We start from the raw sequence: 13,708 nt of genomic DNA on the forward strand, positions 1-13,708 counted from the left end.
TCAAGATTATTCGAGTAATTTTTATTGAAAATATAAGATCTACAAAGCCATGGATACCCAGCGTGGAAGAACTCATTAAGTTAGCACATTCATCTTTCAAAGGAAAATTTCAGGTCGACCTAAGGTACAATAATGTTCAATTTAAAATCTCGGGGTTTTTTCCTTCTGTAAGGTTCAAATCTCTTTCCATTAGGAGGTTCTGTGCAAGAGCTGCTTGTCATGAAAGGAAACACTTTACAATCCATGAATGTGTTCATTATATAATAAATGAACAGCAACAATATACTAGCCTTTTTTTTTTTTCCTGTTAACAGTCGTGTGTTAAAGTAAACTCTTACTTTATTTTTTTCCATGATTTGGAAATTAGTTACATATGCACCAGAGGAGCTAGTAATTTCTGCTGCTTGTCAGCTACACACAATGAGTATATTGCTGTGTGCTTTCCCCAACAATGAGGATTTTAGTAATATGCAAGGTGTACAGAACGTAATACCAAAACCTGCATCACAGAAAAGGTTAATTGTTTTCTTATTCAGCTGCCAGAGTTTATAACCTTAGGCTCCTCCCCAGAGCCAAAGTAGGGGTGGCCGTCCATTAGGTTATGTAAATTAAATGTATACGTTTTCCTTGTTGGCAAGTTCCAAGCAGTAAGCGAGAGTGCAAACAAGGATCGGTAAGCTGCCACAAAATGGATTCGTATTTCTACTCCGTGTTGTAAGAGCCAAAGGGAGGACACGTATGTCAGATGTTGAAAGAACAACTGAACCTTTGTTTTTGATCGTTATGGTCAGTCTGTCATGAGGTCTTGTATCCGAATGCTAAAAATGGCACCACTCCTGGACATCCCATAGCCTTACACAGTACATTTGTGTTTCCCCAGCCACCAAGCACTGGTCTCACAGAGACCCTGACTCCATAAGCTAACAAAATACAGATTCGGGTGCTGGCGAATCCAAGGGAGGGCTGATACAAAGACAATTAACCCTCCCACCAAAACCTAATGGTATGATTTTACTTAAAGCCACACTGAATCAGTTGTGAGAGGGTGGACATACGAACGCACCTCTGTGCTTCAGCCATAAGAAGGTGGACAACTGACCATTCCAACAGAGGGTCTCGAAACAAAGCTTAGTTGTCCTTTAAACAATGAGAAGGAGAGGCATACATAAATGGTCACCAAGGCACAATATGACAAAGGTGAAGAGTCCCTGAGACTCTGGTCTGGGTCTGTACCATTCCCCTCCCTATACAAGTAAATGAGAACATTTAGGAAAATATAATACAAAATCTCTTACAGGAAATATAGACTACACTTGCTAAAATCACTTCCCTAAAAGTGTTTATAGCTTTTTTCTTTTTTTTTTTATTTTTTTTTTCTTTTTTTTCCTTCTTTTTTTTTTTTTTTTTAAAAGACCTTCTTTAAACAGATAATGCAAAGACTGGTCCATTTTTTTTAATTACCCGGCAAGCCAAGCTCTAATGACTTCACTAAGCAGAAGTTGTATTAAAATACAGCTTCATAGTATTGCTACAAGTTGGGTAAATATGTTCTGAACAGCTTGATGAGTACTAAATAAACTTTGCTGTTTTACAGCATACGTTTTCATTTTTTTGCACTTTTTTTAAGAATAGAAAATGCAATTATAGTGTGCAAAAGAAAAAAAATTAATTATCTTCTAGCTGAATACTGTAATTTTAAGCCATGTCTTCCATAAAGATGTACTGACATGAGTAAATAGAAGAAAATATAAGCCAGAGATTTCACTTCCTTGCAAGGAAAGATTAACTACTGCAAACTGGATCACTTGAGTTCTGTATTCTTCAGACAAAGAAATGGAAAAACAACCCAAAAAAACACTGAAATGCTTCAGTTTCATCCCTTCCACGGTAACAGGTTGAAACTGCAGCACTGCTTTCTGCTGCTCCTGTTAACGTGGACAGAATGATTTGCTGCTGGTTGGATACTGAATACAAAAAAAAGCAGAAGAAAGTTGAGATCATCCCACATGAAGTCATTATTAGAGCTGGCTTTTCCCCGTTTTGAAGTACAGTAGTGACTTGTAAATATGACCTTTTCTAAAGATCATCTGAGATTTGAAGATTTATCTGCCTTCTTCACCCAAACAGCAGCTGCTGAATTTACTCTACAGAGCCCGCTACAGCCTTCAGAATGTTGTGGGTTTGGGTTTTGTTTTCATCATGAAAAAAATACCACAAAAAGTAGTTTTAGGGTTTCGTTTCTCTGAATCATTGACACATTGTAGATTCCATTTATTCTTCCATGTTTGAAAATGGTTTCTGCAAAACTCAAAATAACTGTCAAACTCCCTCACGCCATGCTTCCAACAGGTTGAATTTAATACTTCTTGAATGGAATGACATAATTTATTTTCTTTAATTTGCAGTATGGCTACATCAAGCTAGCTTTAAGTCACAACTGTACCTAACCACAGTTCTCTGCAGCAAACCCATGATTTACAATATCTAATATTGTGGTTACAGTGCAGGGAACCGTGGGTTAAGAAACCTCCATGTCAGAGTACTGTGGTTGGGGTTTCCTGGAAGAGTGGCAGTTGACAACTCTGGAATATTCATATAAGTGCTTCAGTCAGATGGTCCTGAGTTGAGCGGGGAACTCAGGCACTATGAGAGCCTGGCATTCAGTCTGCGGGAATGTGTGTAGCCTCCGTCACTCGAACCGCTTTGCAAACTGTAGTGGTCTTCAGCATCACTGGCACTTCCAATACTGTCCATTTCACCTGGAGTAAACTCCATTCCTTCAATGTCTACTTCTAAAGAGAACACAAGAAGGCACATTTTCAGAAAGGCAGCAGCTGTAGCAAGTAATCATGGGCCAGTGTCAATCAGTGTTCAGGTGAAACCTGAATCATACTTCATTTTCTGTAATTAACAGAAAACTGGAACGGTAATTCCCGGGGAAGGGATGATCTTGTCCACCAGAGAATTAAAATCCCTTCTGTCCTCATCCACATAAATATACTGCATGGCATCAGTACCAGATGCTGTCCCAGAACTGTTCCAACCTGTGCACTGACACTGATTATAAAACACCCCAACCCTCCAAGGCTGTGGCACTGCAGCTCATCATAACTCCAACCAATGCAGGTGTCGCTGGCAGTGAGACACAGTCAGCCTGCGCCGGTGCTCACGCACAGAAACACTTCACATCATGAAATAAGGGACAGTGACAGGCAGCTTGAAGAGCTCTGTCCTCAGCGAGAACCAGATATAGAAACACTTGGTGACTGATACAGAGAAAATACTTTAACGTTTAGAATCACAGAATCATAGAATAGTTCGGGTTGGAAAGGACCTTAAGATCATCCAGTTCCAACCCCCTGCCCTGCCGTGGGCAGGGACACCTTACACTAAATCATATCACCCAAGGCCTCATCCAACCTGTTCTTGAACACTGCCAGGGATGGAGCATTCACAACTTCCCTGGGCAACCCATTCCAGTGCCTCACCACCCTAACAGGAAAGAATTTTCCTCCTTTCACAATAAATGATGTGGAATTCATTTATTCACACATATGGATTAAGACCAGTAAGATCTTTTTTTTTTTCCCCAAGAAGAAGATATTATTCCAGCCTTAGTAATAATTACCCTAAAAATTCAGAACATTAAATTCTAATTGTTCAAAAAACTGGCAAACCCACATGCAGTGTGGCCAGCTTTAAAATCCAAGCAGTACTAATGCTTCACAACTGCTTAGAAAAAGAAAACATTTCCCAAAGCATGTAAAAGAGACGCAGTAGGTTTTCATCCTGCAAATCACACAATGGAACTATTTTGCCAGGGTTTTGCTGAAACCTTGGATTTAGTTCTAAATGCTTTTCTTGCTTCCCTGTTTACTTTTCCCTGCCAGCTCCTGCAAGTCCCTTTGGGAAGCCCTCGTTCAATTACCTTGTTCAGAGTCAGTGGATATTGTTGATCCCATACTGTCAGTGCGGATGCGCTCCATGCCCTGCACGGATAGCTGCTCCAACCGGCGCTTGAGGTAGCGGTGCTCCCGCTGTAATTGTTCTTTAATATTTAGAGCTTTTCGGTCCTGTTCTTCCAATTTCTGAAAGGGAGAAGAAAGCCAGTGAGCTGACAGGTTTTATCATGTTAAAACCCAGGTAACTGAAAATCTGCTCATGAACAGTAGCATAGAATCATATAATCACAGAATGGCTTGGGTTAGAAAGGACCATCTAGTTCCAGCCCCCTGCCATGGGCAGGGGTGCCTCACTCTAGGCCATATCGCCTAAGACTCTGTACAACCTGGCAGTAATTTTAAAGCAGTTTAAATGTTTTCATTAACTCAAAATTTAAATTAAATTTAAATTGTTGGTTTTTTTTTTTAAATTATAATGTTATAGAAGTCAGTACAATTTAAGCAGGCTGGGCCAGAGCTGAATTTCACAATAAGATACATGAATATATGGGGAAAAAGAACCCCAAAATCTCTCAGCGATTCTCTTGCCACCAGCAGCCGCTCCTCAGCTAAAACCAAATCATTGTTGCCTTGGTTGTGGGGAATCTTTAAATTACTTTGTCAGGCAAAGCTGGCACCATCTCTGATAACTGGAGTGTAGCTCAGGTTTCAGTCAGAACATAACGCCTCTGTAGGTGACATAAGAGGCTTATCACCATGCGGGAATCACTGCAGCCTCCTGAGTGCTCTCCCTCCTACTGCAGGCCATGGAAATTTTTAACATTTAAAAAGCTTCATTAACAATAGGCAGTATTAATTATATACAGTAGGAGGAATTTACTAACAATTCTCTTTATTCTTGCCTGGTTTTTTCCCTCCTTGAACTGCAGCACAGCAAATACGATAACTCGGTGACAATGTCCTACAAAATCAGTGGTATTAATCCAAAACTTCTCAGCAAACAGCCTGTGAAAGGTTCCTTCCACACATGTACCTAAAATCTCCCCTCTGCTTGAGTAAAAGACAGTATTAGTTATGGAAATAGAATATTTCACACCTGGTAAGATGTGCTGCACTGTTGGTCCAAATGCAGTAACAGAAATAGTGTGTTTTAAGATTTCAGCTGAACCCTCTTCCAAATCACTGATAGCCATTTAAAAGAAATTACTATGTAATTAGTGAAGAAAGCGTAATGAGTATGATGGGATCAAGAGCAGGAAGGACAGAGAAATAAAAATGCCTCGTATCATTTAACAGAATTACCTAACCAATGAAGTGAATTACATGTTGTAGCAGCAAAAGCACTTGTAAGAAAGACCCTGTTTCTGCTTGAGCTGTGTTTACAGGACACTGAGATTTAGGAGATGTGCAGGGACTGAGCACAGCTGCTGCCAGTCCCTCCCTGCTGAGCGAACCTCTGCTGGGTTTCCTGAGGAGAGCAGGGGGACACAGTGCACAGCAAATCACAACCAAACCCATTCCAGAGGTCTGGCTGTTCCAGTGCCAGCCTCAGAGCAAAAGTATTTATCTTTGGAAAAAAAAACCCAATTGACACTATTGAATTGAGCAGTTTCCTGGCTGAATGAAATCTAACTTCTGCAGCCCCCTCCCAGGCAATACACTCTGTAGATACACATCATACGTGGATACACAATAAGAAAACGGGTTGGCACATCCACGTACGCAACAAACCAACTGTGCCCAATTGATCAGATTTCCTTTTCCCTGTACTTTCCTGGCTGCAATCCCACACTTTAACAACTATTTTAGGAATGAGCTCAGTGATTCAGATCCAGGAGACTCAAAACCATCTGATTCTTCAGGGCAAGCTGCAGTATATGGGGAGGGTGAATGTGTGAAAAGTTCAAAGCTAATGACTGTATTCGAAATGGCAGAGAGGCACTGGCATGCTCTGGTGGTGCAGCGGGGAGGCAGCTTGCCTGATGAAGGGGAGCAATTAAGTGGCACCCCAGTTAGGGCAGATTCAGTTAAAATCTAAGAGAAGGTTAAACTTCAGCCTCAGTTTTCAGAAGAACAAGTACTTTGTACCGAGCACGATGGACTTGGACGGAATCTGCTCCTAGCTGTTTTTATCAGCAGCTGACAGGGTGACTACATGGCTAATCTCTCACACTTGCCACTTGTAAAAACAGTTCTTCAATTTGTATGCATAAGCCCATGACAGGGGGGCAGCCCGAGACAAAACCCACATGCAGTGCCTTTCACGCATGCTAGCCTCCATTATAAACAAGAGGCTGAAATCTCAAATGGTAAAACCAGGGCTTGCCCAGCTGGAGTCAGTCTGCTTCTGAGGGCTCAGTAAAGTTGCTCACAAGAAAGGTTTTGCTTAAGTTAATCTTTAATTCTTCATCTGAATCACACACGTTCCTGCAGCTGCAGTGGATCTCAGTGCTGTGCAACCGCAGGCTGATCTCCAAAACACTCCATGATCACCGGCACTGTTTCACCTCTCCTGACACTTCTCTTGACCTGTTTCCCTCTAACACTGAAAAAAATGCCAGCCTTGCACACGGCAGCAAAAACCTGTTCTTTAACTTTTACATTTGAATACTTGTTTGTCTTATGTCTGCACAGAACCCTGGTCTCCTGAAAACGATGACAGTGAAAATGGGAGTGAAGGTGTCTTTAAGAGAGGAGGCCTGAGGAATAATTCCCTTTGAAATTACCTTTGCCGGTGTATAACCTGTGCTGCTGCTGGATCACAGGTGAGATTTTGGGTTTTGTTCTACTCTTGTTCCACCCATGCAAGGGAGAGGCAACAAACAGGAGAGTGGATTTCATTTTGGTTTCTTTTAAATGATTAAAAAATGCTCCAGGATCTGGTCATTAAGATGTGGGATGGGGATAGGGCTTCCTAGTAGCTATAATTCCTTTGACTCCATTAGATTTTTTGATCATGAATAGATCTGGCTTTTTACATTGAAATCAGTGCAGTACAATGCTACTTTACTTAGTTCTTAAAAATACATCTATTAATCAAAGAACAGCTCTGATACAGATATTAAACTGAATGTAAACTATTAGCAACTAAGCAGAAATCACATAAATCACTGTTTTATACATCTTGAGACTGCAGGTAAATTGCAAACTCTTGATGCTGTGCCTGAAATCCTTGCAACTAATAAAGGCCAATATACCCAGAAGATCAGACATATGGATACGGAGTTGTGTGAAAATTAGCTTCCTTTCTATGGATTCTGGAAGATTCTGCTTTAAAAGAAATCAAAGGATGAATGAACGTTTTTACCTTGATATGCATCTTGGCTCTTTTCAACAGACTTAGAGTGGTGTGCCGGGTGCTGTCCGGCCCGAGCGGCACGAGCTGTTTTAGCTGTTCCAAATATAGCCGGAGTTTAGCCCGCCTGAAATGATTAAAAATGAAGAGCATTGTAGTGAAGTTGCACCCGAACAGCACATCCTATATGCAAACACCATCTGTTTGCAGGAGCTCTGTGCACAACTCGATTCAATGGTGGCTTCCTTTCCCCTCCCTTTGGCAAAGCTTCAGACCTAAAGGTCACTTGAAATGCAGTTAACACTGCTTAGCACATGCAGACAGCAGGTTCGTATCTGTACTGCAAAGCTGTTTGCTCAGCCTGGGTAGACCCATCTTAACGAAGGGGGAGATGTGAGCAACCCAGGCAAGGCTGCACACTGAGCCTATGACTGGGTAAGGAAGGAGAACTGGGACTTCACCCCAACAGTGATTTTTGCCATCAGCGATGAAGCTGTGAGAGCGAGCAGGGGGGCTGCAGACCCCAGCTTCCCTCTCCCTCATTAGCCCTTCCCAACGAGATAGGACACATTCCTGGTACACAAGACAAGGGCATGCATGCAGCTCTGCACAACTCATTGCTGCTTCCAGACAAGGTTTATCAATGCATTGTAACAGGGAGGTCCTAATGCCCCTTCTCCTCCCATCCTGACCCACATCCCCCCCCCCCCCCCCCCCCCCGAGGAGGAGATGCTGCTTCTCTCACTGTACAGCCATGAAAACCTTTATTATCAACACACAAGAGAAAATACACCCAGCCATTTTGGGTCCTGCTTTCTCTGACACTCCCTTGCAAGTATAACTACTGCTGCTCTCAACAATCTCTCCTTTACTAATGACATTAAAACTATCAGTAAAAAGAGCATCAGCAAAGCAGTTATTTCTACAGATGCTTGGTTCCCAAACTTTGACTGTCTTTGAGAAGGATGCTGGCAATACAACAGTCTGTGAAACAGTGGCTTCAACTACCCAAAGCAAGGCAATGGCAAACCAAACAACACTATGTGAGCATCTCTACACCTAAATCCAGAAGAAACTCTCTCCTGGTTATAATACACTGATCCATACCATTTTGCAATGGGATAGAAACGGATGCAGAAGCGCTTATATGAGCAACACGTCTAATATCTTCCTTTCCTCCAGCCTGTTACAGACTGAACAAAGCAATGACCTGGAGTGTACCAATATCCCCCACAAAGCTAATAATAAGAGAAGTAGATCACAAGTGTGAGATGAACAATCATCTTGTTCAAATCTGCTCGATGCTGCATGAAGGAAACACACTTTGCAGGAAATTTAATGCTTCTACTCAAAAATGAACCTTCTGTTAAACAATCAGTTCAGAACCAGAATCCAGCAGCACTGTTTGAAATGCAGAGGATTTAATATGCACTGAATGACAAGTTACACGTGTGTAATTGCAATGATTAGTGTAATGTGACAACCACTTGAGAATTAATGGGGAAAAAAACCAAAGCAAAATAAAATCTAATTAAAATACAGTAATGACTGCACACTCACATGTTCTGGCTGCCTATAAATCAGGAATGTATTAGGTAGGAAACCAAAGAGCAGTTCCATAAAATCACTAATTCCTTCTTCAAGCCACTCAGGGGAAAAAGGAAATACTGGTCAAAATGTGATTCTCAAGAGAAAACTGATGACAGACTTGGTTCAGGCCCGTGGTTTGTTTTTAACTGCAAGACTCTAAACTTCACCACCTAAATGCTATGACTGAAACAACAGCAACAAAGACTGGGATAAATATGCACAGAAATTGCCCCATCAGTTCACAGGTGCCTTGTGGCTGCTACTGGGACACTGAGCTTTCAAATAGCAAAATGCCAGAAATAGGGAATATAGGTACTTATACAGAAAATCCTTATCAGGTGAATGTCTGTTCCTGGGGCTGCAGCACCCAACAACCACCTGGCTGATTTGGGTTTAAATATAAAAACTCGCTCCAGGACTAAACTGAAATAATCTTTTAGTTTTTAAATGGCCTCTACAGACACACGAGATCATCTGCGTCACTCAGCACAACTTGGATGCAACTGTATTTAGACAGCTGACAAGAGAGTGGGGACTGAAGATAAAGGAGGATGTGGCAGAGGACAAGAATAGTATCCAAGCAGTAAACAGAGAGTTAAATACATGGAAATGGAATGAACAATATACTTGGACTAATTGAAAGTCTAGTGAGGAATAAACAGAACTGTTGATCTGAGATCTACTTAATATTAATCCTGGAGAACGTTAATGAAGCCGGACTACATACTCAACTTCTCTGCCTCTATTGCTGTTTGAAGAAAGTCTGCCTGCTGCAGGGAGAACGTAAGGAGTTAGTGCACTTCCTTACCATCAACTGGGAAGTTAACAGAATCATCACCAGGGTGTGAGGGCACAGGCTGTGAGTAGTTTTAAAGCACTAATTCTTTTCTGTTACCTGCCAACCAGGTAAACCAGGACTTCACAGGAGAAGAGCATCACAGGACTGACACTAAGGAAAGCATTTTAACTGACCAGTAAGAGGAACTGAAACGCATAGTATTAAAACATTGTTTTAAGGCATTCTAAGCACTAGCAGTTGATAGGACTAAACGTAATAAACACACTTGCTAAAAGACCTGCTCTAACTTCATGTTTGTTTTTAATGGGAGCTTACATTTAATTACTCAGCACCTATAAATCCATTAAAGATTATAAATCACCAGCTTTAATGCAGGTCTTTACGTAAGTGCAGGCATGTTTATGTGGCTAATTCATATGTTGAAACACAACAAGCAGCATGATCGATGGCATAGATTGTGAATGTAAAAAGCAGAAAACCAGCCCACACAATTCCTGTGGCTCTGGAGTAAATATCCCCCCGTCTTTCATTTAGCACATCGCAAAAGAAGTGTAAGAATGTAAGAAAACATTCCAGGCGTGTTGTGTTAACAGATCACACCAGCAGGAACACGGGACTCCAGCTCCACAGCAGATAAGTTGTAACATACAGACGCTGCCAGCTTTCATTTCTCTCTTTTTCTGCAGGGACCTGACAGCTTTTGCTTTTCCTCAGCTGCCCACTGGATGAGGGAAAGGCACTCACAGAGGTGATCGTGGCTGGAGCTGCTTTGTGTTTTGCAGCTCATGCCTCAAATTCCATCTAGAAAACAACCAAGAAAAAAACAACCCAGCAGCCTGGTCTCAGAGCAACGGGGCAACAATATCAGTGCATGAAGTGTGGTTGTAGTTGGGTAATTAGCTTCAAAACCTGCCTGTCACACCTTCACCCACACAAGGATGGTGTCAGGTCAGGACACTGGTGCCTGGAGAAGCGGACACTTAGCTCACGTGGATGCACAGAAACATCCCCCTCGTCACTGGTGCTGCATTTACCAGGGAAGGTCAGGATCTAAGAAAAACAGCCATCCAAAACCTGAATCCTGAAGCCTGCAGCTGTTTCAGGGACAGCCCCACACACAGAAAGAGGTGCATGCATGACCTGTCTCTGATCTACCATGTTTTCCTTTGTGCCAGATGATGAAAGGGTTTCAGCTGCTCAAGAGTTCACTGTTTCTCCATTAGCAAGCTCACATGGTCCTATAAATCTGCATTACAGCTCTTCTAATGCTTAATAAAAATGAATAACTAAGCCCATAGATTGGGTCAGTGTTCCACAGCAGTGGCCATGTCTAGGAGCAGTCGGGTGGTTCACCCCATTCATATAAAGCAGACAGACTCTTGCTGACTACTAACATTTCCAGCTGGAAATGCCCTGATCAGGTTTTGAATCCATGTAAACCCTAATGGGCAATACTGGCACATGTTTGAGAACCAAGAGCAAAATGAACCCTGGAGTCCCACAATGTGGTGGGCAAAGCAGCAACTTAACAGTGGTGTTAGGAACTTCCCTGTAGTACAAGGCATCCATTTAAAGTTCATTTAAGTCCTCAGAAACTCCAGTTTGCTCCAGTGCTTGGCTGTGAAAGGCAGGAGCAATGCAAGCCAGTGAGCTATGGTTCACCACTTCCCCCAGAAAAGGCTGCCATGCAAAAGTAAATTAAGCTCTTTGACCCTAACCAATTTTGAAACTGTGTTAAATGAGTTTATTAAATAATGGTCAATAAGCTTCTCCATATGTATGAAATCCCAAATGCAAATCCATTTCAGCGCACCAAGAAATGCAATACTAAGATGCAGAGGGGAAAAAGAGGAAACAAAAACCCCTATTGTTCACACTGGATAATCTTCATTCCAAGGAAACTGCAACAATTCCAAGAAATTCCTACAACTACTTGATGGGTGTTGCAATGAGAACAAAATACTTCTTAGTGGGGCCAAATAATAGAAATAATAGAACAAGAGGCAATGGCTGTGAATTGGGAGCTTCAGGATGGACATTAGGAAGGACTTTTTTTACTAGGGCAGTGGTGCACAACCAGAATAGGTTCCCATAAGGGCTGTGGAAGTGCAGTCCTTGGAGGATTTTCAACATTTACCCAGACAAAGCCATAGACATTCACTCCAATCAATATTTCTATGAACACAGAAACCAAAATTGCTCCCATGCATGTAACAGCAAAGCACCCCCAGCTGTGTGACTTAAATCTGTGCCAGTGTGATTGATCCAGTGCTGGTAGGTTGTGGAGTGATCTGATCCACATGCAGTCCTTCCACAGGGCCTCTCTAAGGGTTTTTTAGGTCCAGCACAGCAGATGGAAGTGGCCTGCAGCTAGTCAGACAACAGACAGTTGTTCAGGCAGTAGCTGAACAGCTTTTTGACAGTAACTAAGGTTCCTAAACCATTCAAGTATAAATCTAGAGACTTTATTTGGAGGCCACTGATCTGTGCAAAGCCAGCTGGAAAGGCAAAGTGCACATCCAAAACAAGCTGCTTAGTCTTAGCATGGCATGTTTCAAGTAGGCCCTGGCGAAATTAAATGGCCATGGACACTTGTGATATGGGGTGACAGCTTCACATTCAAGCGAAACATGTGAGTGTGAACTCTGCAACCCTGGCTGGGCAAACCATGCAGACAAAGCTGGGACAGCCTTCCACCATGAGTTTATGGGAGGTAGCACAGGGTAGGCATTTTCTTGAAGCTGCACCAAAAGGCATAAACAAGAGCTCCACTTGTGACATCGTGCTGCTGCCAGAGATCATTTGTGGAAAGCATCAAAAGGGATATACTCATTGTTTCTCAACAACTGTGGACAAGAATGTACAACTCACTAGAGAAAAGCTGAATTCATGACAAGTGTTCCTTGCACATCTTTAAGGTGATGTTCACATCCCCAACAAATCAGAAGAATGACTCTCTCACACGCACTCACAGAATGGTTAGGGTTGGAAAGGACCTTAACAGCTACCCATTCTGTTGGCCCAAAGCTGGCTGGAGAAGGGAAGGAGCAACTCTATCAGAAAAGTTTGTCATCCCATGGGAAGCCCCAGAACAACTCTGGTCCACACCCATTCTCTCCTACTAGCAGACTGGCTGGTCAAGACACAGAGCAGTCCTGGCCATACTGGGAGACACCTCAGAGCTGCAGCATCTCCAGCTGCTGGGTGGCAAGGAAATGGACAGAAAGCCACTAAATATTCCCATACTGCATGCTCTGAATTTCCCTTCATGCTGGCTCCAGCCAAAGTTGGCTGGATTAGGCTGGGTGCTGTTGCTTCAACACCCGCAGCCCAGCATACCTCTCACTCCATAAGGCATCACCAATGCATATATGGGCATAAAACAATGCTTGCTTGCCTCACAAGATGGCCCTAACTGTGCTTTCTGCAAGATGCTTTAATGGTAGAACTGCTTACATGGCTGAACATGTCTCTGTTTCGTATGTCCCAAATTTACTTTACTGAACCAGCTCTGTGTGCTGGTTGACATACTCTCAAATCAACTGCTAAATATACTCCCTTGGTGATACTCAGAAAAGAAAAGGACACTGTGTATCAAACACTCCAATGACACTGAAAATGCAGTCATCACAAGCCACACTAGTGACAACAGATCTATGTGAAATAGATTCAAAACCTAAAAATTACTCATTTCTGTACATTAACCATTTCAGTCCAAAAACCAGACACCCTCTGACCGTATCGCAAAGTAAATTCAGTACAAGTTTAATACAAACCAATCCCCACTTCAAAGAATATAAACTCATTTGAACTTAATCTAGGAGAAGACACACTATTACAGACTGGACAGGATTACCAAAGCTTTTCAGATTCCTTCTCTCATGTTTCATATTTTTCCCCCACATGCAAACCTATCCTGGTCACGGTGCTGTGCAATGAAGTTAATACACAAAAGTTTAAATCTAGAGCAGTTCTTCGTTGTTGCACAACGCCTATGTAATGTGGCTTAATAACATGCATAGGAGAAAGAGAAGAATCTCTGCACCAAAAATTCACTTCTGGAGTCAAATGTCCAGCTACATTGTGAACCAAAGCAGCCTGGGCCAAGCCCAGAACTCTGGG

General features: G+C 42.3%; 1 protein-coding gene across 2 annotated transcripts in view; it reads right to left on the bottom strand.

The window, feature by feature from the left end:
• The window catches only part of MXD4 (MAX dimerization protein 4), a 39,649-nt gene continuing 25,941 nt past the window's right edge, over window positions 1-13,708 (bottom strand). For both annotated transcript variants that reach the window (XM_057432311.1, XM_057432312.1), the window contains exons 3-5: window positions 7,210-7,324; window positions 3,929-4,088; window positions 1-2,792 (exon numbers count right to left, since the gene is read on the bottom strand). In XM_057432311.1, coding sequence (XP_057288294.1) covers window positions 2,644-2,792; window positions 3,929-4,088; window positions 7,210-7,324 — 424 coding nt within the window. In that variant the 3' untranslated portion in view covers window positions 1-2,643. The remainder of the gene's footprint in view (window positions 2,793-3,928; window positions 4,089-7,209; window positions 7,325-13,708) is intronic.

This window comes from Pezoporus wallicus, unplaced genomic scaffold (assembly GCF_028554395.1).
Source record: "Pezoporus wallicus isolate ANWC-B61680 ecotype Strahan unplaced genomic scaffold, APGP_CSIRO_Pwel_v1 contig_8490, whole genome shotgun sequence".
NCBI classification, from domain to species: domain Eukaryota; kingdom Metazoa; phylum Chordata; class Aves; order Psittaciformes; family Psittacidae; genus Pezoporus; species Pezoporus wallicus.